The sequence below is a fragment of the Gorilla gorilla genome, chromosome 3 (genome assembly GCF_029281585.2).
Source record: "Gorilla gorilla gorilla isolate KB3781 chromosome 3, NHGRI_mGorGor1-v2.1_pri, whole genome shotgun sequence".
In the NCBI taxonomy this organism is placed as follows: Eukaryota; Metazoa; Chordata; class Mammalia; order Primates; family Hominidae; genus Gorilla; species Gorilla gorilla.
The window spans coordinates 198,448,537-198,474,289 of NC_073227.2; the positions used below are offsets into that span (position 1 = coordinate 198,448,537).

The window sequence follows — 25,753 nt, forward strand, 5'->3', positions numbered from 1 at the left end:
GAATACTTCATTCTCCTTTTCCTGGTGATTTTGTAAATGACTGCCTTATTTATTAATGGAAAGCAAATATACAAAAGTATCATCTTAATGTAACCACAAGTTTAAATCTGATTTTTTTCTTTTTCCAAGGCCCAGCACGAGGTTTAAGCAGGTTAGCATACCTCAGATAACCCTGGAGGAAGATTCCTTCTCTGAGAGTGTGAAGCTGTAGGGCTGCCATTAGTAGTTGCTAATTCCAGGTTTCAAGTCCTCAGTTATGGAGAATCTGACTTAGTGGGACAGAGGGCATTTTTAAAGAAAGAGGCTCCCCAGACAATTCTGATACATAGCAAGGTCCCAGAACAAGTGACTTACACTGTTCTTAAAACGATAGCTTTCTCCCCTAAATTAGAAAGAACATAAGATGAGCACAGAAAAAAACAGCTGAAATTCTAAAGTTTGAATATCGTACATGTACATTTATTAATGACTGTTGATTAAAAAGATGATTTTGAAGGAAAAATGCTGCTGAGAAAGCACGCGCACAACTTCTGTAGAGTGGTCATACAGAGAGTTAATCAGAAGTTAGGGAAACAAACCAAGCTAAACAACCCATTTCTTGACTTCTAATTGCCATACCCACCTCTGCACAAGGAATTAGTAAAATTACAGTACAGATCAAGTTCCCCAAATCATTTTTAAAAGAAACGATCAATACTAAACATTAGCAGCTAAAACATCATTGATTCTTGTGGCTTTAGAACTTTCACACACTGAGAGCTCCATAAGAGGAAAAAAGCAAAGAAAATCAACACAATTGCTCATCAGAAGATAGCTGTATTTTCTAGTATGTACAAAACAAACAGTATCTCATGTTCTATCATCTTCCTTCCTCAAGTTTTTAGGGAATATTAAGTAAAACCAATAATCAGTGCTAAGAGATGCATCACTGTGACATAATGAAATTCAATCAGGACTGATCATGCTGAGACTCTGCTGTTTTTTTCTTTGGGTCTAAAAAACTTGTATACTCTATTTTAAGCATCCAAATATGATGATTCCTTTTGGGTTTAATATATCACTGTGGAAATAAATCTCAAAGTAGCAATTTTTTGCAACACTGATCAGAAATCCAAGTGTCACTTAAAACTTAAATATATACAAAATACAGCCACATACATATTCATCTTCGGATAATATAAGAAAGGTTAAATAAAAATAGATAATACAATTTCAGATATAGAAAGTGCCAATTCAACATAAATTTATTTTTGTGTTTATTTTACAAAAAGACTTTAGAACACATGAGGAACACTAGATGATGAGAGTGAGCAGCCTTTTCAGCCTTTGTTCCTTTCTTCTTTAAATACAGATGTTGACAGTAAAGATGGATTAGATGCAGTCCACTTTTTCCTCAGTTGGCTGATTTTTTTCGGAATTATAAACCATGAAACTAAACTGAGTAAATGTTGAAAGTTTATTGCAAGCAGCACCTGGGGCCAAAAATAAGAAAGACGTTTGGTGAACTATAGGATGCACATATTTATAACCAATACAGATACTGCTTATTTGACTAGACACTGGCTACTGTATACCTTATGTCTAACCACATGGAAATACACTAGTGTCATCCTCCTCAGAACTGAGCAGTGAACAGTCCATGAAAGGAATGAGGTAGCTGGTAAACTATCTCTTTGAACTTCAGAAAACTGGCTGGTTTTTGTTGTTGTTGTTGATCTATACACATGCTGTCACTGCTACGATTATTTAACTGTTCTTACGTGTTTTTCTTAGAAAAAATTATTCAGGCACATCTCCCACATTTTATTTCTCTAGCCACTAGAACATTCTCATCATTCATTCATAACCCCATACCCCACCACTGCTCCCTATTCTTCTACTCTCACAGGAAGAGTCAAGAGTAATTTGTCAAGATGCTTTGTCTAATCAAGTTCATCTTCTCATGCTCAAACACCTGGGGGAGGGTCCTCTTTGGTCATTAAACAGAAGAAATTAGTCACCTGTAAATTCATCCACAATGATATAATTATCATTTTTTTCATTCTGTTAAATCCAACTTTGAGCTTTCTAATAAGGTTTATTTCTTAAGAGGGAACCAATAAAACTGCCTTATTTGATACATAAAGCTTTTCCCCTTCATAATTTTTATTGACTTTTGGGTCTTAGTGCTTAAAAAAGAATAAAGCATTCCTCAAACAAGTTTTTCAAATATAGAACTGTGGGAAGTAAAAGATCAAAGAACAGTAATAAGCAGTCCAACCTAATAAGTCATATTGATCAGTAAGCTGTGTATCTTCCCCATCTGAAAATTCACTAATGAGAATCAGCAGTGGCTGATCTTAAAATGCTTTGAAACTGTGATAGGCTCATATGGAAAGTAAATGAAGCGAAAGACAAGCCTCAAACAGTGCAAAAATAATTCTGCTAACCTCTTCGGTTTACTAATTAGTAATACATTTTGTTCTTTGGAGCCCCGAGAAGATCTAAATGGCTGAGGCATTTAAATAATGAATAGAAAAGAAATAGGGAAGATAACTTATCCTTGTCTATTTTTAATTAGTATAAACATTTGACTAGATTAGCCTATGTCAACGTGTACTGGAGCTGAAGCTAAACTTCATTTAAGACACATGTGAAAGATAAGAACTACTAGTCAGAGACTGGGTCATAACTACCAGCAGTCAATCCAAAGAGGCTTTTAGGTATATTTTTAACGCTGTGGGTCTTGACAGATCATCAATGAACATTTATTCAATGCCCACTTAAGGAGTCTCTTTTTCTATTGAATATAGTGTATTGTACAAAACAATATTTAAAAAGTGTATGTTTTATAGATATTTGGAAGTTCACACAAATACAAAATCCAAACGCAACTTACCGTAACTTCCAGTCACATTGGCACATATAACAGCCCCAAAGAATTCTGGAAAATGCTTCTGGATTCTTGAAATCACTTTTTGGCAAGCTATGGTTGGCTCTTCTCCTCTTCTCATGTATTCTACAGCTTGGTAGCTGATTGAAACAGAGGTGAAACCTTAGTGTCTCAGAATAAACACTAACTCCAAATTGGGTTACTTGAAGTTAGAAATTAAAACCACCAAAATTGCCACGTGATAGAATACACATAAACGAACAAGAGTTGGTTACTTCTGTTAAAGCATCCACAAAGCAAGTCAACTTTGATACAGTGTCTATCTTTTCAACTAATCCACCCAAGAATTTCAGATGTGGAATATTATTTTTGGCTTTGGCTGAATAACCATCAGTAATGATACTGACAGTCAAATGTAATGGCCAGAAGTCAAAAAGAATACAGATTTTCAATGAGAAAAACAGCTACAATCAAAGGGGAAAGTAGTGTGCATGGGCACAACATCTAGCTAGGGTGGTTAAAGGTACACGATGACTGCACTTCCTACTTTTACCATCAATTATCACAGCTCCTTTACTCAGTAGCTTTACATCAATTACTAAATAGATCATAAGTATTCTCATCTTGGAAGCAGGGTGAGAAATACTACTTTATTTCACAGGACTATGATTACTTAACATGAATGATTATCATTATCAAAATGATAAGCAACAAGTTTGTATGCAGTTTCTAAGAAGCTCTTGTGCACAGAAATTCAGGTTACACAATACAAAAATTATGTTTTCTTTCTTTTTTTTTTCTTGAGACAGAGTCTCACTCTTGTTGCTCAGGCTGGAGTGCAGTGGCGCGATCTTGGTTCACTGCAACCTCTGTCTCCCAGGTTCAAGCGATTCTCCTACCTCCACCTCCTGAATAGCTGGGACTACAGACTTGTGCCACCATGCCCAGCTAAATTTTTTGTATTTTTAGTAGAAACGGTCAGGAGTTCGAGACCAGCCTGGCCAGGCTGGTCTCGAACTCCTGACCTCAGGTGATCCACCTGCCTCGGTCTCCCAAAATGCTAGGATTACAGTCGTGAGCCACTGCACCCAGCCTCAAAAATTATTTTCTATCTTAAAAGAAAAAAATATCTTCTCCAAAGGTCTCTAAAATTCACAAACTAAGAAGTCATACCTTGGTAGGAAGCGCATCAATATATCACCATTCCCAGTGGCTGCGGCTGCCCCTGCAGTATCGTCAGCATAGGCTCCAGCTCCAGGTATTGGTGAGTCTCCTACACGGCTTTGAGAGGGTATTAACAATTTAGGGCAGGAAATCGAGTGTAAAACACATTAAGTCATAAGCTGTTCCAAATAAGGGATAGTTCCACTTAGCCTCTGATACCGTTTTAAGTAAATTCTTCATCAGAACAAAGACAGAACAGGTTTTCATTAGTTTTTCAACTAAGGTTTTCACAAACCTGCATTAATTATGTAAGAATCTGTTATCAGACGTGGAGTGTAAAACAGCTGAACTCATAGAAACAGAGACTAAAATGGTGGTTACTGGAGGCTGGGGGAGGGGGACCTGGCGAGATGCGGGTCAAAGGACACACAATTCCAGTTAGGCAGGAGGGTAAGTTCCAGAGGCCTACTGCGGATCATGCTGACTAAGGTTAATAACAATAGAGTGCACATTTGAAAACTGCGAAGTAGACTTTTTTTTTTTTGAGACGGAGTCTTGCTCTGTCACCCAGCTGGAGTGCAATGGCATTGATCTTGGCTCACTGCAACCTCCGCCTCCTGGGTTCAAGCGATTCTCCCTGCCTCAGCCTCCTGAGTAGCTGGCACTACAGACATGAACCACCAAGCTCAGATAATTTTTTGTATTTTTTTTTTTTTCAGTAGAGACTGGGTTTCACCATGTTGGCCAGGCTGGTCTCGAACTCCTGACCTCAGGTGATCTGCCTGCCTTGGCCTCCCAAAGAGCTGGGATTACAGGCGTGAGCCACTGCACCCAGCTGAAAACTGCTAAGTAGATTTTAAGTGTTCTCACCATAATAAAATAGGTCTGTGAGATAATAAGTTAAATAGCTTGATTTAGCCATTCTACAACATATACATATATCAAAATATCATGTTGTACACCACAAATACACATAATTTTCATTGTCATTAAAATTAATTTTTTAAAAGAACTTGTTATCAGCCAGGTATATACCAGGATGGCATAGATTTACAGTGACTATTCTATTATTACCATCCTTTATCATCTAATTTCCAGATGATCGCAACATGTTCAAAATTGGTTTCCCTCATCTATAATCTGTTTCCGCTTCCTATGTAATGTGCCAAACTTTTACCAGATTTTTTTCTAGTAAGAAATGTTTAATGCTTTTCTATTTCAAAATTAAATCCAGAATGCCTTCAACTGACTTAAGACGCCTTAAATCTGGCCCCAGTCTTCCCTTGTAGTCTTATCTTCCAATACCACTTCCCCTACCCCAAAATACACACACACCCCCACACCCCTTCTTCCCTAGCCAGTGGGAGCCCTGAATACACACACACACACCCACACCAGTGGGAGCCCTGAGCGTGCACGCACACATACGCACACACACACACACTTCTTTCCAAGCCAGTGGGAGTTCTGAACACATGCACACATACACACAACCCAATGGGAGCCCTGCACACACACACACATATACGCACACAACTTTCCTAGCCAGTAGGAGCGCTGAACCTCAACTACCATGACTCAGGGCTGAGCTCCAAGCATCACTTTACTGGTGTTCCTAACTACCCCAGGTTAAAGAGATCCCTCTGCCACCCCTAAACCCTACAGCACTGGCTGTGACTCCCTCTCCTGTGGCACTCAGCAGAGAGTACTGCGTTTTCTTTCACACTCATTCATCGCAGCTGTGAGACTAGGGCTGTGCTTTGCAACCCCCATAGCACCCGGCATATATTGCTCTGCATTCAATGTATATTTGAGAGCTCTGTTCTTTTGGAAACACTAACCCATGTATTTTGAATTTTATACCATTTGTAGATGTACCAGCAGCAATATGTCCTGTCTTATGGATTACAACCATGCCTAGAAGTTAAAAAAAAAAAAATCACTGTAGGTGTATAAAGTTTACCTCAAATATAACCAAATAATTGAGCAACTGGTAATAACTGCTGTGCTCTGAATGTTTGTGTTCCCCCAAATTCATGTCAACATCCTATTCCACAAGGAGATGGTATGAAGAGGTGAGGCCTTTGGGAGCTCATTAGGTCATGAGGACAGAGCCCCCATGAATGGAATTCATGCCCTTATAAATGAGGCCCCAGAGAGCTTCCTCGCCCCTTCCACCATGTGACGACACAGCAAGAAGACGCCATCCATGAGCCAGGAAAACAAGCTGTCTCCAAACTCTGAACCTGCCAGCGCCTTGACCTTGAACTTCCCAGCCTCCCTAACTGTGAGAAATAAATTTGTTGTTTATAAGCCATCCAGTCTGGGTATTTTGTTAACTGCCACTGTAACAGGCAATTAACATTATTAATTATTATCAACAGGTGGGGCCTTTAAGAGGCGATTAGGCTAAAAGGGCTTAATGCCATTATCGCAGGGAGTGGGTTCCTGATATAAAGGATGAGTTCTACCCGATTTCCTGTCTCATTCTCTTGACTTCCACCTTGGGATGGCCCTTGCCAGATGCCAGCGCCCTGTTCTTGAACTTCTCAGGCTCCAGAACTGTGAGGCAAATAAACTTTTGTTTATAAATTACCCAGTCTGTGGTAGTCTGTTATAACAGCGAAAAACAAACTAAGACATAGACTAATGTAAATTTTCAACGTTGTAACTTGGAAAAAGTTATTTAAGGTCACTAAAATACAGCAACATAAAACTGCCAAAAAATGAAATGTCAAATAAAGATTTAAAAATCCGCAAGTGAATAGTCACTGGGTTTTAGGTGTCTTGTATAAATAATTTACCAAATTTTATACAGATCCTAAGACAAGATGGATCTATCTATAGAGAGGCACACTTAATTGGCAGTTAAAACAATCAAAATCAACTTCTGGTAGAAGAATAGGGAAGAGCTACAGGAAGATAATTAACTAAACTTTATCCATAAAAACTGCACAAAAGGCAAATTACCAATAGTGTCATGACCACAATCATCTTCTGTTTCTTTATGGATAGGAATATCCTGCTTTAAGATACCAGGTGGTTTGTAGGGTCCGCAGTATTTTGAGGGATCTGGTATAACATTCTGTAAACAAGATTTAAGTTTTATTTCTTACAAAGGGTATTTTTAGAAATTGCCAAGAAATTATGTACAATCGCTAAACACTAGCAAGAAACCAAAAAAAGACATCTGGTAACTTAAAGATAAGAATTAAAAGCTAAGAAATCACTAAGTCTTATATAAAAACAAATAAGATAAATAATTTTACTGAATATCCATTCTAGTCTAAGAATTAAATAATACAGGTGAGGTATCTATATTGCATGACACAGGTCCCTAATTTCTCTCTTTATATATACCTAAAATTCTCAACACAGTAGTAAAGTTTTTTAAAATTAGATATTAATCCTTAAAGAAATTAGATACACACTGGACCTTTAAATTTCAGAAATTTGTTCCTTGGCCAAAGAATGCTGAGACTTAAAGTAAAATATGTTTTAAAAGCTTTTATTGTTTTTTCAAAGCTAGGTTTATGTGAATATATTCTAAGTTGTGCTTTAAGATTCCTTTATAAATCTTAAGGGCTCAAGAATATAATGCAAACTCATAAATTTAGGTTGTGTATGTAGACTGGTATTAAAGCAAGAAACCTATTCCTATTCCTCATGTCTTACACATCAGTGCACTAGATGCCTCCCCTAACTTCATTTTATGATTAGCCTCTTTGAAGTGCTAACCCAAGGGACTTCTGACTTGATGGCTACTTGAAAGTAATTAGGACTTAGGGAAGAAATAGATGAGAGACTAAGATATCCCACAGAAGGACCCTGTACGGCAAAGGCAAACTGATATATGCCAAAAGTCTCATTAAAGAAAAATTATTCCACTGGTAACATACTAGACATGTAATAATTACATGTCCTCAAGTCAAGAACAAGATACTGGATATACTGCACGTAAAATCTAAGAAATATTTTAGACTCATAGTTTCCAAACTGATTTTTTAGACTTAGTTACAAAGAAATACAAGCAGAGCAGCCCTGATTGAGGCAGCCACTTCCACATGGCAGAAACTTCAGTTTGAAAACTATTGTTAGAGACCAGTAGCTCTCCACGCTGGATATGCATCCGATGCAGCTAGAGGTGTTTCAGGAACATCCATACCTGGAGAATCAACTAAAACCACTAGTTCTAATATACAGCCAGGATGCTAACCAGCACCCTAGACAATAGGCAGGCAACACTGAGCAGAAAGGATGTCACTGAATATTTTCAATTAACTTATTTTTTTAAATTAAATGTGTGCATACCCTCCAATAATTTGGCTGGCAATTCCGAGCAAGCCAATCTGAATGCAGAGCTTGAGAAGCACTGGTAGATAAGTCTTCATTGATAAACCCCATACTTTGAGCAAATGTGGTGGCTGGAGATTGGAAAAAAGGAAAGTGTAAATTATTCAAGTATTGTCTTTTCAACAAAAATATATGTACTAGAGACATTCTGGGTCAGCAGCATCTTAAGTGAGCTACACAAAGACTTTCAAAGGAATATTCACACACGAACAGTTTTAAGAGACTCAACTTTTAGACCTTCGATTTCCTTATGCCCTTCCTAAAACAGATCCACTTAAAACCTTTGTGGTATGCATTGTAAGAGTTCTTGTCCCGGCCAGGGGCGGTGGCTCACACCTGTAATCCCAGCACTTTGGGAGGCTGAGGCGGGTGGATCACGAAGTCAAGAGATTGGGACCATCCTGGCCAACATGGTGAAACCCCGTCTCTACGAAAAATACAAAAATTAGCTGGGCGTGGTGGCACGTGCCTGTAATCCCAGCTATTTGGAAGGCTGAGGTAGGAGAATCACTTGAACCCAGGAGGCGGAGGTTGTAGGGAGCTGAGATCGCGCCATTGCACTCCAGCCTGGGTGACAAGAGTGAAACTCCGTCTCAAAAAAAAAAGAGTTCCCTTCCCACCTCGCCGCCTCCACAATTTTCCTCCTTCCACTTCACAAAAGGCACACTTCTCACCAATACTGAGTCTTAGAATTGCACTGAAACTAGACTGCAACGCCCGCGTATAAAAAAAAAAACTTTGAGATACCAAAGGAACAACTGAATTCCAATGAATGGGTAGCAGATCCTTTTACTTATCAGGTAGTTTCTAATTCTGTAGATGCTACAAAATTGAGGGAAGCCTACTGGAGTTGTTAGATAATAGATTATTAACAATAAATTTTGACTACAGGTCACTGTATGGTTTTTGGTCTGTAACTTGGAAGGTGTTCAAATAACAGACCCTGCCACAGCAAAACTTCCATTCCCTTCTTCTTAGAGATGAAGAAGTAAAGAGATTTAGAAGTTACTTATCCAGTTAAATAGATGTTAAGTAACACAACTGGAATTTGAACTTAGGTCTGCTTTCATCCATGATTTTGTACTATTTTTCAGTGAAAACTATAGTCAAAAGACTAGAAAAAATTTTAGTGTAGTTAAAAAAATACCTGACTCTCCTACTAAAAGTGTGTGTGTTGTATGTTCCAGTACTTTCCGTGCCACACCAATAGCATTTTTAATTCGTCTGAGATCTCCTACTGCTCCTACATCCATAGTAGTGCTGCAAGAAAATAGAATGCAGTTAGGAATTAAGGAGTTTTCAGAGGTTCATAGATTAAAAACATTGCTTTTCTCCAATCAATAGTGTTTTGCAGTTAAACTCCACCATCTTAACACAGAAGTGACAGCACATCCACGAAGTTCATATAGATTCCCACAATCAGACAAAATTAAGGAAAAAAATAGAAAATCAACTTGCCATATACCACAACAGCACTAAAATTCTCAGTTTCTCCAAGCTCATTTTAAATATGGCTTTTGAAAGGGGCCTGAAGACTTCAGGTCAGGCAAATCACAGCATTTGTGGACAGCAGATAAACGATTGTTTATAAGGTCAGAGACATAGTTTTTTAGCTTGGCATTCTCCCAGTTCTAAGGGACTACCTATCTCTCCATGTGATATTTCTATTACTCTGATTTTTTTTTTTTTTTCAGTTGAGAGGGAAACTGTGTTTAGAAAGGTCAAGTATAATAAGCTAGGGGTTTTGATCTGTGACAAAACTCATGCATTCTTTCATCTTGCTCTCAGAAGACCACAACTCTAAATGTAACTCAACATAATAAATAGGACCTGAACGGTGTTCTTACCCATCCATGATCATGGCATCTAGTGTGGTTTCTCCAAGTTCATCAGGACTTCCTCCAAAGCCTACAGAGCCGTCACACTGCTCTCTCTCACACATGGCACAGCCGCTCTCCACTGCATCCAGGGCAGAGCCTCCAGATGCTAATGCCCTCCACGCTGTTAATCAAATCCCAATAATGCTTGTTTATATATATATATATATTTTTTCAATGCCAAATGCAACAAACCAACTCCAATTTAACAACTTTTTCACATTTACTGAGTTAAGCTGATTTTTTAACACATTAGTTTATCAAGTGCTACAAAGGAGTCAGTGAAGAGTCAAAATTATTTAACTAGTTATCAGAAGAACTCAAAAAACTGGCTATTGGTGCAAGGTGAAGGTTTTTTTTTTTCACTTACTAATAGCTATCTCTTCTGTGTGTGAGAAACGAAATCAGTATCCCCTCCTTTATTTTAAAAGGTACAATCGAAACCACTAAAAGGCAGTTAAATAAAAAATCCACTAAACCGCAGCCTTCTTCACACATTTCTTCTGCATCATTAGATTAAAATATGCATAATTAATATGTGTATTGAGGTAACACCTATCCCAGGAAGTCTTAATAATACTGAACAGCAAACAATTACAACGTGGACTTCATATGGATTAGTTCATTGAGTCTTCATAACAGCTTCTGTGGTAGGTACTGTACAATCACGACGCTCATTTTAAAGAAAAGTAAACAGAGCCACAGGTCAGGCAGTTAGTTTAAGGTCACACAGCTGGTAAGTAGCAGAGCCAGGATCCCATACATTTGGGGGTGTGTGGGGAAGGGTCTTTGATGGACAATTTCTTTTCTGGTAACAACGGAATTCCTTGAAGAGTGGGTGCTCTGGTTGGTAAACACTTTAAGCATCACTACAGCACCTACAGGCTTGAAAGTGTATTTACACGAGTTCCCTCTTTCAATACAGGCAACTTAAACACAGAACTGTCCCCCGCCCAGGCTGATGCAATTTCTTTTCGTCTCATCATGGCTGGGAATATCTTTCTCACAGCCTGCTTCTTCATTTTCTCTGAATCGTATGCACTGCCTATAACACAGAAATTTAGCTCCACCAAATTCTGGAGCCAATTCTGCCCTAGAAAGTTAATACGTTAGCAACCTCAGATGGAGGAGGAGGGGTCTGAAAATGACTCTTCTGGTCATTAAGCAAATGAAAGAAACAAGCATAGTACAATGCGAAAATGCCAAGATAATGGTACGTAAAGGCTATTAACAAGGTGCAGAAGGCAGGAACCTAACTCATTCTGGACACGAGGGCAGTTAAGTCAGGGAACGCTTCCTGGAAGAGGTGATACCTTAGCTTAGTGGTTCTCAACCCTGTCTGCAAATCGAAATCACCTAGGGAGCTTTTTAAAGAAAAACAGTGGCCCTGATTCCAGCAGTTAGATCACAGTCACAGGAGGTGGGCCCCGGCAGGATGATTTTTGAGAAGCTCCCCAGATAGTGTTAATGTACAGCAAAGGCTGGAACCTTGAATTCTAGGTGGCAGGTAAAGTATGACAACACGTGGCAAAAAAAGTAAATGGCAAAAGAGTAGGCTATGGCTGGGAAACTATTAGTCGTCTACAAAACTGCAAAGAAGTGAAGGATTAGAAACGAGAGGTGGAGACGTACACAGCCCGTGAAAAGACTGTCAGACAGAAAAGCGTAGCTGCTACTTGATTAAAGCACAAAGGCCGTAACTATGGTCAGCAGCACGGTGGAAAATATATTGCGCTGGGGGCTGCATGAAGGGAGGACCTAAAATGCAACAGCGGTAGGTGGGGAGGATGCAGTAAAGGCCACTTGCAAGAGACTGAGCGGCGCTGGAGACTCAGGAAGACCTAGAGGGCGGGACCGCGAGGCCCGGCCCCGCCCGGCGCTCGTCCGTCCGCCCTGCTGGGTGACTGCAGCGGGGTGGGCTAGTCCTCCCCACCCGCCAGCTCTCGCGGCGCAGCCACCCGCCCAGGCCGCCAACCCGCACCTGCTTCGGTTGCATTCTTAAAACGCCAAGTGTTGAGGACCAGGGGCAGAGGGCTGGAGCAGCGCACTAGGGCCTGGCAGAGCAGAAACGGCACGAGAAGCACACGCAAGTTGGACTTCCGCGCCATCCCTGAGCACCGAAGAGACCAGCGCGAGAAAAGTCCCGGCAGCCAGCGATCGCTGAACAATTAATATCCAGTGCCCCGCCCGCCTAGCGCCCACGCCCGCTCTCTCGGGGGTGCGCTCAGGCGTCCGCTCAGGCGTCCCTCAACTCTCGCGAGACGAGGCGTCCCTGGGCCCGCGGGAGAGTTGTATCACGGGGTGCTGAGCTGTTCCCTGCGCTAAGGTGCTTCTTCCTAAGTGCTGTTCAGATTATTAAAATAGCCAGACAAGTTGCTGCTTTTCCTGTGGTTAAAACAGATTTAGCTTGATATTGGGAATTTAATACAAAATTCTTCAACTCTGGGTTGCAGGGCCCCAGGAACTTTAGCCGATTGCTGTGTACTATGGATTTGGTTCTTTTACTGTCTGTTTAAAGTTGAAGTTGAAAAGTTTGTCAAACTCAGTATATTCTTGGGGATCGCAGGCCTCGGAGGTCTGCAGTAGTTATGAGTGTAGGTGAAGCGAGTTTGCTTAGAACCGGATTGATTTTAGATTTTTTTTTCCATTCATAGCGTCCGTCATTTTTGCACCACAGCTTTTTGTAGCACTTCCTCTCATTATAAATCCCTGAGCTGGAAGAAAAGCAGAAACGGCCTATGTACCCTCTACCTAGCACACTGAAGTGCAGCTTCCTGCACCTCCAGGGCAAGACGGCTACCTCCATTCCCTTTTAAATGTATTTTTACCTTCCTGCCTGGCACTATTAAGTGCTAAATAAATGAATAAGAGGAGGAATGGGGATTTTACGTGCTTGGTGGAGGCTGCTCAGTTTTGTTGCTGGGCAGACGTGCGAACATGAACTAATAATCCCTTTGGGCGTCTGGAATGCCTGCCCAGGTTGCCAAGGCAAGACACATAACCACATAATTTTTAAAAGCATCTATAAATCTATACAAACTTTAAAAATATGAACTAGGCTGGGCACGATGGCTCACGCCTGTAATCCCAGCACTTTGGGATGCTGAGGCGGGTGGATCACGAGGTCAGGAGTTCGAGACCAGCCTGGCCAACATAGTGAAACCCGTCTCTACTAAAAATACAAAAATTAGCCGGGCGTGGTGGTGCATGCCAGTAGTCCCAACTACTTGGGAGGCTGAGGCAGAATTGCTTGAAGCCGGGAGGTGGAGATTGTGGTGAGCCGAGATCGCACCACTTCACTCCAGCCTGGACAACAGAGCGAGACTCTGTCTCAAAAATAAATAAATAAATAAATGTAAAAATATAAACTAGGTAGGAGTTGTGAGACTTACAAAACCTTCAAGGCTCTTATTGATTGCTAGGAAATTAAATACATAATTTAAAGAACATAAGATAGCCCAGAAGTATCATTATCCCGTTGGGGAAGTGTTATTTAAAAGATACAATAAAAACAAATTTTCTAAGTTCCTTTCATGGGGTTTGGAAGAGGAACAAGTCATCTGTGCTGGAGTAATCATAACCCAATGGCAGGTGAAACTGGAAACTTGGGTGAAACAGGGTAAGAAAGCAAGAAAAACATACATTGTCCTCTGAGTAAATTTTCCTTAGCTCCTGGGCTGAGTATTTTTATGCAGCCTTAAGGAATTAGGACATGCCTTTAGCAAAAATTGTAAAATACAATACATGGAAAATTGGTCTTAGTACCCCACTGATCTCTCTAGCCTCTTCCTGTTTTTTAAGGTATTTGTGTTTCTTCTGGTGGAAAGAGCCTGATCTGTTACCTCCTACTATGTCTATTTCTCCAAATTCTTTCTTCTTAAATAAAAATTCGTGTCAGAGAAACAGCTAAATTACACTATAGCGGGAACGGCTGATAGAAGGTCTCAATATATCAACTTTTCCATGGATATTTGTATGTATGTATGTATGTATTTATTTTTTGAGATGGAGTCTTGCTCTATCGCCCAGGCTGGAGTTCACTGGTGTAATCTCAGCTCACTGCAACCTCCACCTCCTGCATTCAAGCGATTCTCTTGCTCCAGCCTCCTGAGTAGCTGGGATTGCTACTGCCTACCACCATGCCCGGCTAATTTTTGTATTTTTAGTAGAGACAGGTTTTGCCATTTTGGACAGGTTGGTCTTGAACTCCTGACCTCAGGTGATCCACCCACCAACCCCCCAACCCCGGACATCCCAAAATGCTGGGATTACAGGTGTGAGCCACCGTGCCCAGCCGGATATTTGTATTTAAATAACTAATATGCAATCCCTATAGAATCTACCCGATTAAGTGTCTTCTTAGTGGCTACTAAAATACCTACTGGATCCACTGTCCAGTTTGCCTAAACTGTAGCTATTTCTTAAAGAAGTTAAATGTGTCTGGTTATTTGGTTCCTTCTGGAGTAGTTTTCCTTTGACTAACACTTGAAGAATAATTTTCATTTTAGTTCTAGAAGTAACCTACCGTTACTCTCACTTAGGTGCTGTTTTGGGCCTAAATATAATTAGATCCTTCGCCTTTGTTTTGAGGTAAATCTAAACGAAAAGGAACAACTGTTAACAGGTAGTGATGCCGCAGGCAAGTGCTGGGAAGGGAAGGGCGTGGTCCCTTTAAATGATACGGAAGGGGGACGGGAAGTGCTGGGTAGAGGAGGGCGTGGTCCCCAGCTAGGGCTTCATCCCTGGGCCTGGGCCCACGTAGGGGAAGACAGGCACTTTTGTTTTCCTGCCCGGATGTTGCATTTCCCAAGACCACCCTGGCCTGCCATGCCCTCATCTTGTGCCTATAAAAACCCCCGAGACCCTGGCAGGCAGACGCACAAACAGCTGGACAGTGAGAGGAGCATATAGGCAGAGAGAATACAGGGGCTGCTAGATGTCGAAAGGAACTCACCAGCATAGGAGCACACCGGCATGCTGGCAGGCCATTGACCAGTGGAAGAATGCAGAGTTTGTCGCGGGAGGTCAGAGAAGAGTCAGGCCGCCATACCTGACTCCAGGAGAAAACCATCTCCCTTCTGGTTCCCCCGTCTGCCGAGAGCTACTTCCACTCAATAAAACTTTCCACTCATTCAAGCCCACGTGTGATCCAATTCTTCCCGTACACCAAGGTAAGAACCTGGGATTCAGAAAGCCCTCTGTCTTTGCAATAAGGCAGGGGTCTAACTGAGCTAACACAAACCGCCTACGGACGGTTAAACTAAAAGAGCACCCTGTAACACATGCCCACTGGGGCTTCAGCTGTAAACATTCACACCTAGACACTGCTGTGGGGTCAGAGCCTCACAATCTGCCCGTCTGTATGCCCCTGTAGAGGTTTGAGCAGCAGGGCACTGAAGAAGCGAGCCACACCCCGATCACAAGCCCTGCAAGGGGGACAAGGGAACTTTTCCTGTTTCAGTAGTAGACCGTAAAATAAATGATCCTCAGTTTTTCCAGCATCCTCTCCAATTTTTCATTCTTTAAATCATTATACACAAGGGCAGAGATATTTAGTGTTACTGATAAATCAAAGGAACTATTTGTAAAAGTATTTTTATTTAAATTTAGAATGCATTACACAATTTTGTTTGGCAAAATGTTTCTGTTCCTAAGTAGAGCTTACTTATAACTAGCAATACTTCAGGATGATTTTCGAGACTTAGATTTTAAAACTTAGGGTGTGGCCAGGCCTAGTGGCTCATGTCCATAATCCTGGCACTTTGGGAGGCTGAGGTGGGTGGATGGCTTGAGCCCAAGAGTTTGAGACCAGCCTGGGCAACATAGCGAGATTCCTGTCTCTATTAAAAAAAAAAATTAAAAAAACAGGTGACTATGTATCAGCTGTGATTAACTCATGTAAGCTTCCTAAGCCATGCTTTTCTCATCTATAAAATGGAGATAATAATAGTATTCTTTCTTATTTTACGAAGCTTTGTGAATGAGGTAGGAGATGTGGGAGAATGGTGTAATACCAGGCAAATTAAATAAAATTCTCTTATTCTAATTTGCCATTCCCAAGTACCTATAATTGATGTCAAGGAGGCAGTCCAGAAACATACAAGGCAGTAAAAAGAAATCAATTTGATCAATTTGAGACACAGAAATTTCCACAGGAAGAATAAAGAGTTGACCCAATACCTATAATGCATTTGAAAGTAATCACTTAGAATTTCCTTGAATATATTAAATGAGAATTAAAAATAATGTTTTTAGTTTACTTGGAGCTGCCTGAAATTTGGTTTAAATGCTTATAAAGATGGTGCATGGCAGGACTGTGAGATTTCTGGATGTCTTAAAAACAGCACCCTTAAGTCTTAACAAGGGGAAAGCCTCAAATGGAATCTTAAGTGATGTTGCAAATAGAGCCTTTGTGTGTGTTTGTGTATGTGTGTGTGTTGGAGGTGGGTGGAGGAGTTTCAGACCGCTGCAGGCTCTCTTATTTCCTCTAAACTTCATGGCTTTCAATTTATCAGTCTCAGAAGGATGAAGAGTTGAGTCCCTCCTGATAGCATTTGAAGCTGTGGTTCCACAGAGGATTTAATGCTGTAGTTGCAGGGAGTCTAGGTATTTCAATTCTGAGGCTTAAAAAACTAAGCCATCCCCTCCAGCTTTTGCACTGATGCTGTGAAATCCATTTGAGAAACATGTCCATGTTTTGCTACTTGTTCAAAGCTGTAAGCGTGACTTGGCATTGAAATGATAATTTCTTTTTCAAAACTCCCCACTGAACTATTACCTAGGTTATCTAAATATAGGCTATTTACTTGATTGGCATTTGCTCTTGTCAGTTTCATAAACTGTAAGTAATGATTTTTGCTGATGTTAGAGCATTGTGGTACTGTGTTTCTAATTTAAATCAGTGTCTACATTAATCTGGGAACATTTGATGTTACTACCTGATTGTACATTCTGGATGTAATTAGAGTCATTATACAGAAATAAGTGTCATCTTCTTATTCTCTAAATGAGAAAAGAGAGCATTCTTCTCTTCTGAAATAATTTTTCTGGGTCATGCCCCCAAAACCATTTGTCAAATCAATAGCAGATTCTAATCACAAACTTTTTTGACTTTTTAACCTTTAAAAGTCATCTTAGTGACTTATAAAGACCAAGATTGTGCAGTAGAATGTGGGCCTATTAAGTTATTTCTTATCAAAATAAATTATGTACAACATATTTTCAATGTGTAATTGTAATACTGGGCCACTGCTGTGATATAGTTTTCATAACAAGGACATAGTAGACTATTAAACATGGTGGATCTTGCTTTTTGTGACAGTTGTTTATAACATTATGATGTCATAAATGTGATCCATTACAATAGTAAAGCCTTGGGGCAACAGAGTAGATGTCAGGATGTCTTCCTACCACTTAAAAAATGACTTTGACATTGTTAAGGTAGTGTGACAGATGATTTCAATAAAGAAATTCAACAATAAAAGCAAACTTCTAAACTAACAGTGACTTACAGGAAGTACATTATGCATTTAAAATGATATCTACTTGTTGATCATGATAATGAGTATTAGAAAACTATCCAAATAATGAACACATGTATCCTGTGTGTAGCTACACAAATAGTCTGTTAATTCTCATTCATATAAAAATATGAAAGGAAAGATTTTCACATAACATAGCTTATTTTTTTCATTTTTTAGAAACACTTTTGTGTCCTTCAAATATCTCTGAAATACTCTAGTTCTTGTTGAAAATCAGCAGCCTCTTAACATTTTGATATGTATCTGTTTGGTGAAAAATCTTGGTATTATACACACTGTTGTAGAACCTGCTTTTTTATTTAATTCTCTTTGACCTCTGCATATCATTAAAATTTATGCTTTTTAAAAACCTTCATTGTGCAATGTAAATACAGTAAAGGGCATAAAATGTAAATAAATAGATTAAAGAATTTTGTAGAAAATGAACAGCTATGTAATCACCACTTATATAAACAAACAGAATATTGTCAATACCCCAGAAAACCGCTAAGGACCTCTATAACATGTTCTCTGAAGATTTAAAAAAATTTTATTTAATTTTTTATTTTTATAGATACGGGGTATAAGTGTAGTTGTGTTATATGTATATATTGAGTAATGGTGACGTCTGGGCTTTTAGTGTACCCATCACCCAAACAGGATACATTGCACCCAAAAGGTAGTATTTCATTCCTCACCCCCTCCTTCCCCCCTACCTTTTGGAGTCTTCTGTTATTCCACTCTAAATGTCCGTGTGTACTCATTGTTTAGCTCCCACTTACGAATGAAAACATCCAGTTTTTTCCTTTCCGTTTCTGAGTTATTTCACTAAGGATAATGGCCTTCGGTTCCATTAACATTGCTGCAAACGACATGATTTCATTCATTTTTATGGATGAGTAGTATTCCATGGTGTGTGTGTGTATATATACATATATCACATTTTTAATCCAGTTGTTTGCTGATGGACATTTAGGTTGATTCCATGACTTTGCTATTGTGAATAGTGTTGTGATAAACATTTGAGTGCAGGTGTCTTTTTGATAAAATGATTTCTTTCCCTTTGGTTAGATACCCAGTAGTGGGATTGCTGGATGGAAGGGTAGATCTATTTTTAGTTCTTTGAGAAATCTCCATACTGTTTTCCATAGAGATTATACTAATTTACATTCCCACCAACTGTGTATAAGTGTTTCTTTTTCTACACATCCTTGCCAACATCTGCTGTTTCTTGCTTTTTTAGTAATAGCCATTCTGACTGGTATGAGATGGTAACTCATTGTGGTTTTAAATTGCATTTTTCTGATGATTACTGATGTTGAACATTTTTTTCATATGGTTGTTTGCCACTTGTATGTCTTCTTTTGAAAAATATGTGTTCATGTCTTTGCCTACTCTTTAATGGGGTTATTTGTTGTTTTTGTCATTGTATTGTTTGATTTCTTCCTAAATTCTGGATACTAGTCCTTTGCCAGATGCATTGTTTCCAAATATTTTCTCCCATTCTGAAGGTTGTGTGTTTACTCTGTTGATTACTTCTTTTGCTGTGCAGAAGCTTTTAGGTTTAATGAAGTCCCATTAGTCTATTTTTGGTTTTGTCACATTTCCTTTTGAGGACCTAGTGATAAGTTCTTTGCCTAGACCAATGTCCAAAAGAGTTTTTCCTAGATTTTATGATTTTATTCTAGAATTTTTATAGTTTCAGGTCTTACATTTAAGTTGAAGACTTTATTTCTTAAGAACAATTTTTGGTTCACAGCAAAATTGAGCAGAAAGTACAAAATATACCCCTGCCCCCACACATGATAGCCTTCCCACCAGAGTGGCACATTTGTTACACTTGATGAACAAATTCTACACATCATTATCATTCCACATCCATAGTTCATATATATTTTTTTTTTGAGACGGAATCTTGCTGTGTTGCCCAGGCTGGAGTGCAGTGGCGCCATCTCGGCTCACTGCAAGCTCCGCCTCCTGGGTTCACACCATTCTCCTGCCTCAGCCGCCGGAGTAGCTGGGACTACAGGCACCCACCACCAGGCCCAGCTAATTTTTTGTATTTTTAGTAGAGACAGGGTTTCACTGCGTTAGCGGTGGTCTTGATCTCCTGACCTCATGGCACATTTGTTACAGTTGATGAACAAATTGTACACATCATTATCATTCCACATCCATACTTCATATTAAGGTTCACACTTGGTATTATACATTCTGTGGGTTTGACAAATGTATACTGGCATATATTCCATTAGAGTATTGCAAGAATCCTCTACTCCATCTATTCATCCCTCCCTCCCCTCTAACCCATGGCAACCACTGACCTTTTTACTGTCTCCATGGTTTTTGCCTTTCCCGGAAGGTCATTTAGTTGGAATTGTGCAGTATGGAGACTTTTTAGATTGGCTTCTTTCACTTTGTAATACGCATTTAAGGTTCCTCCATGTCTTTTCATGGCTTGATAGCTCATTTTATTTAAGCGCTGAATAATATTCCATTGTCTGGATGTATCACAGTTTATTCATTCTCCTACTGAAGGACATCTTGGCTGCTTCCAAGTTTTGGGAATTATGAATAAAGCTGCTGTAAACATCCATGTGCACCTGGGTGTGGTGGTGCATGTCTGTAATCCTAGTTACTGGGAAGGCTGAGGCATGAGGATTGCTTGAGGCCAGGAGTTAGAGACCAGCCTGAGCAATGTAGCTAGACTCTGTTTCTAAAAAAATTTTTTTTTAAGTTAACTTTGTGGTGGCAACTGCTGCCTGTAGTCCCAGCTATTAAATGGAAGGCTGAGGCAGGAGGATTGCTCAAGCCCAGTGTTTCAAAACTAGAATGAGCTGTTTGCACCACGGCCCTCCAGCCTGGGGCAACACAGTGAGACCTTGTCTCTGAAAAAAAATTCCATGTGCAGATACAATGTAATTTTAAAGGATGTATAAAATCTATTTATGATGCACAGAAATTACTTAACCATTGATTTCTGTTGCTGTAAAAATTTTTGGCTTTGTATACGAAGAATTTTTTCAGAATTAATCTGTCAGATACTATGTTGAGTTTATATGATAGTCAGTAGCAATTAAAATAGCATCACGCTAGATCATGAGTGAAGGTCAGTATTAGGAATTCAGGACTCTGACAAAGCAGAGTTAGCGCTGTCTGTTACTAACACTAAGGTTTCTCAAGAGGGCAGATTTAGAGATTAAGCAGGTCTCCAAATTCAGGACAAATTCAGGGAGTCAGGTGGTTTGAGAGAATGGTATCATAAGAACTCTGATATGAGGAAGCCCCTTATGTATCAGAGGGGCTTGAGACAGTGTCTTGCTCTGTTGCCCAGGCTGGAATGCAGTGGTGCAATCTTGGCTCAAGATTGAGAGGATTGGCAGTGCATCCTCTGCCTCTTGGGTTCAAGCAACCCTTCCACATCACCCTCCTGAGCAGCTGGAATCCCAGGCGTGGGCCACCACACCCAGCTAATGTAGCTTCTGTGGAAGAGGCTTTTTGATCCTCCTATCATCTTTATAATTTTCTACTAACCACAGAATTGGGTAGCTGTGAAGCCACTCACTTTTAATTGCACCCAAAGCTCTGAGGACACTCAGTAGTTTAGGTGCCCTTATTACTGGATGGCCCTTAGAATAAAGGCACAGCTTAAAAATGTTTTTTTTTAATGCCAGGTCTCGCTGTGTTTCCCAGGCTGGGTGCAGTGGCTATTCAAAGGTACAGTGATAGCTCACTGCAGCCTGGAACTCCTGGACTCAAGCGATCCTCCTGCCTCAGCTGCGACTAACAGGTGTGTACCACCACACCCAACTCATAAATTATTAAACCCCTTGAATTTCATAGGTTTAGAGTTATGACCATGGTAACTCTGCAATTTTGTATTAGCTTTAAGTGCTTTCGGTTGCAAATAACAGAAAACTTAAAGCGACAAGGCTTTACTTTTTTGCACCTAGTAAGAAAGCTGCTGGCATTGGTTCAGTAGCTCTAAACTGTGAGAACTTACTTGCTGCTTTATTTTCACAAGACAGCTACTGTTGCTCCAGACATACATCCACATTCGAGCTGGGGAAAAGGACAAGGACCTGGTATCAGCCACATCTTTCCCTTTTCATCCAGAAAGCAAAAGCCTTCTCAGACACTCCCAGTAGAATACTGCTTTATTCTCATCATCAGAACGATGCCACCTGGCCTTTTCAATGAAGTCTCCACTACTCAACAATATTTCTTTCTTTTTTTCAAAAAATTTTGAAGGATCTGGATTTCGCTTCTGGATCAACATAGTATACAGTGGGGCCGGGAGCAGTGGCTCACGCCTGTAATCCCAGCACTTTGGGAGGCCAGAGCAGGCAGATCACTTGAGGCCAGGAGTTCGAGACCAGCATGGCCAACATGACAAAACCCGTGTCTTCTAAAAATACAAAAAATTAGCTGGGTATGGTGGTGCATGCCAGTAATCACAGCTACTCAGGAGGCTGAGGCAGGAGAATTGCTTCAGCCTCTCCCCTCCCCACCCCTCCTCTCCCCGCCTCTCCTTTCCTCTCCTCTCCTCTCCCTTTTCTTTTCAAAAGTATTTATTGGCTGCCTACCATGTGTCAGAGGTTGCCGTGAGCTCAGATCAGGCCACTGCACTCCAGTCTAGGCAATAGAGCGAGACTATGTTTCAAAAAACAAACAAAAAAGCCCCCAAACCCCACATGGTATATAATGGGAATAGCACATGCACAAACAGAAGCTCAGATACTTAGGTGAGCTTGAAAATTTAAGACCTATGTAAATGTCTAGAAACGTTTTAAAGGACTTTGGACTTCAGAAGAGTATAAATTCAGAGTCTAAACCTATCTTATTTAGATCTCAGGGACCAAAGAAGCCTCATTCAACATCAGAATTATGACTGTGGTGCTCAAGGAGAGATTGAAAGGAAAATGACAGTTCTCCATCTGGGAGAAAAAGATGGTTATTTTTCAGAATAAGAGATTAAGGGAACATGGGGGATTAATGCCTGCTAATCTTGATCTTCTCTAAGAGTAGTAAAAGTCACCTGCCAAGATTACAACAGATTTGAAATTGAATTGGTGACTAGAAATTGGTGAAGCATTTTAAAAGATTTGTTATGGAAAGTCTTATGAAGATGGGCAATAACTGAACAAAAAAGATTGTGAAACATGAATGGGGATCCATTTGAATCAAGTAGCCTAACATTGCTGAATCCTAATTAATCACAGTCTTTTGCCTTTCTTCAGTATCATTTTAAAACCTAAGTTATAACACTAAAAGTGAGGGTTATCCCTTACTGTAGAGGGAGTCTAGTTGGTTGATGGGAAATCTATTGGTATTGCTGATAATGACAAAGTGCAGGCTGGAGCTGGAAAATAAGGAGTTTGTAATAAATGATAACAGCCCTTTTCATATACCACTAACATTGTATTCTAGGCTTCAAAGGTAGGTTCAACCACAAATTGAAGAGGGTGTCTTGCAATATAAGAGTGACTTAGCGTTAGAAACCCTAACAATTGTTGCTTTTCATTTGCCTTCCTTTTTTCCTTACTTCTTTTTCCCTCCCTGCCTCTCCTTCCTCCCTTCTCTTTTACTTTTTCCTCTCCCCTTCCCTGCTCTCCCCTCCCCTCTCCTCCCCTGCTCTCCCCTCCCCTCCCTTCCTCTGCTCTCCTCTCCTTTCCCTTTTCTTTTCACAAGTATTTATTGGTTGCCTACCATGTATCAGGAATGTTTTTAGGTGTTGTGGATATAGTAGTGAATAAAACAGACAAAATTCCTACTCTGATGGAACTTATCTAAGCTACTAAACAAATGCATAGTAAGAGTTTAGAACTCATGGAGGAAATTGAAGCAGCATAATGGAATTGCTGGGGTGCGATGCTCATGGTGAAGTGATGAGAAGTGGATTTTTTTGTTTTGTTGTTGTTGTTTTATTTTTGTTGTCATTGTTTTCGTTTGAGATGAAATTTTGCTCTTATAGCCCAGGCTATAAGAGTACAGTGGCGCGATCTCGGCTCACTGCAACCTCTGCCTCCCTGGTTCAAGCGATTCTCCTGCCTCAGCCTACTGAGTAGCTGGGATTACAGGCGCCCACCACCATGCCTGACTAATTTTTATAGTTTTAGTAGAGACAGGGTTTCGCCATGTTGGCCAGGCTGGACTGGAACTCCTGACCACAGGTGATCCGCCCACCTTGGCCTCCCAGAATGCTGGGATTACAGGCGTGAGCCACCGCCTGGCCAAGAAGTGGTTTTGAAGGAAGAACATACAGGGCTTGGTGATGGCTTGGATATGTGGTGTAGAGTAGAGTAAGTGAAGCACCGAACTTTACCTAGTTTTGTTGAACAATGTGACTGGACATAGTTTAGGATGAGGAATACATTTTTGGCCTTGGGTACAGAGTGACCTTGGAGGTGATTTAATGAATGTAGTACTCTAGCAGCTTTCTGAGCCTTATGAGACTGAAATCTATATTGTTCACAGTGGACTCAGGAAAATACTCACAGAAGTGATTGCTGGTATTGAGAGAGTAGTTTCATGAAAGTAGGAGTAGGACTCTCCTGCTCGATTATGATATCTTCCTCCAAAGAGGAGAGCCATATCCCTGACTGACCAAGCGTTAATGTTTAAGTCATCTGGAATAAGAAGAAAAGCTGAAGAATGTTAGAGGAAGACACTCCTTATATTTCCTTTCATGTCGAGGGTATTCAGTGAACCGCCGTCTTTCTATTCCTTTGCTTTGAGTGGCTTCTTTGATTGATAAATTTTGAAAGACAAAACCAGGCATGCCAGCCTCATCTTTGACCTTGTTCCTGTTGATCCGGAGCTGCTTACAGGGACTGTGTTCCTTGCCTCTGCTTTGTCTTGCCTTGCTGCGTACATCTGGGGTTGAATGCTAGGAAGTCCATTTGACTCTCGAAGCAAGGGATGGCCTCTGACTTAGCCTTTATTAACTATGAAAGTCGTCTTCAGTCCTCTCTGTGCCACTCCTTAATTTTATATTTCAGTTTACTGAGAACCCTGGTGGGGAAGAGAATTACTCTTTACTGAGTCCCTAGAGAACCAAGAAGCAGTAAGAGAGTCACACCACTTTCTTCTGTTTCATAGCAGTTTGCAAAACAGAGTCACATGTGTGTTATCATCTGTAGCTCCCATTTTTCTGGTGAAGGCATTGAGGTTTATAGAAGTTAAATGACAGGACCAAACCTATAGAAACTAAAAGTAGCAGTGAGATGCTATATCTACAGCTCCTTACTACAAATACAATGTTTCTTTCTTCTCGCCATGACTACTTAGGAGATACATTAAGGATAAGTTTTCTTTTTGTCACTGGGGTGGTGCATACATGCATCAGAGTTTGAGCAGCAGCATAGGGAATCTCTGTCAAATTGTGAAAATAGAAAACTTGCCACTATATATTTTCTTGAACCCTTTCACATTCATTCATCCATCTCACATTTGAAACATGTCAGATTTTTCACTTGTATCTGAAATGTATTCAAATATATTTCCTTGAGAATTGCCCTTCTCGGAGTGTTTAATTTAAAGTGCTGAATTCTGGTATTAATTTTGTTCTATTTGTTGACCTGGTGATATTTGTGGTTCAACTAAGATATAATAATATTCCAACAATGTTGAAGAATCTCCACAGCAGCTGCCTTCCAGTCACGTACTTTTTAATTCCTCCACCATAGCAGAATGCGCTATTAATTATTGCAAAATTTTAAAAGTCTCCCACTTCACAGTGGAAACTCTGTTGCGCTTATTTTAATGTGAAGGAAAATCTAACATGGTGAGTGCCCAGGAGAGTCGTTATGGATAGACAGCAGTACAATATGAATGGCCCTGGCATGTTGCCATGTGGCAGTAAACCCTTATCTCCAGCCAAGACCCATGAACACAAATAGAAGGAATGTGAATTAGCTGTGGAGGCTGTGTGTTTACCATTAAGAGCAACTGTGCAATCTAGTTTT

At 40.2% G+C, this 25,753-nt stretch overlaps 1 protein-coding gene and 1 long non-coding RNA gene across 6 annotated transcripts in view; one reads left to right on the forward strand and one right to left on the reverse strand.

Moving 5' to 3' along the window:
* Window positions 1–437: 437 nt before the first annotated feature.
* Window positions 438–12,609, reverse strand: AGA (aspartylglucosaminidase). Its single transcript, XM_004040664.5, has 9 exons — window positions 12,248–12,609; window positions 10,237–10,390; window positions 9,537–9,649; window positions 8,348–8,460; window positions 7,007–7,121; window positions 5,878–5,953; window positions 4,046–4,153; window positions 2,879–3,012; window positions 438–1,472 (listed from the first exon to the last, which is right to left on the reverse strand). The coding sequence occupies exons 1-9, from the start codon at window positions 12,372–12,374 to the stop codon at window positions 1,372–1,374; spliced, it is 1,041 nt and encodes a 346-aa protein (XP_004040712.4). The 5' UTR covers window positions 12,375–12,609; the 3' UTR covers window positions 438–1,371.
* Window positions 12,610–15,004: 2,395 nt separating this feature from the next.
* The window catches only part of LOC101142849 (uncharacterized protein C9orf85), a 284,381-nt gene continuing 273,632 nt past the window's right edge, over window positions 15,005–25,753 (forward strand). For 2 of the 5 annotated variants that reach the window (XR_008678855.2, XR_010133554.1), the window contains exons 1-2: window positions 15,005–15,437; window positions 21,461–21,576. This is a non-coding gene — a long non-coding RNA (uncharacterized protein C9orf85). The remainder of the gene's footprint in view (window positions 15,438–21,460; window positions 21,577–25,753) is intronic. The other 3 variants (XR_010133552.1, XR_008678854.2, XR_010133553.1) reach the window with 2 other exon arrangements.

Coding starts and splice junctions, on each gene's coding strand:
- AGA (XM_004040664.5), bottom strand. CDS start 12,374: ATGGCGCGGAAGTCCAACTTGCGTGTGCTTCTCGTGCCGTTTCTGCTC. Junction 5,954..7,006: donor TTGTGGTCATGACACTATTG/GTAATTTGCCTT, acceptor TTTAACTTCTAG/GCATGGTTGTAATCCATAAG. Junction 4,154..5,877: donor ATAAAATTCAAAATACATGG/GTTAGTGTTTCC, acceptor ACCCTCTCAAAG/CCGTGTAGGAGACTCACCAA.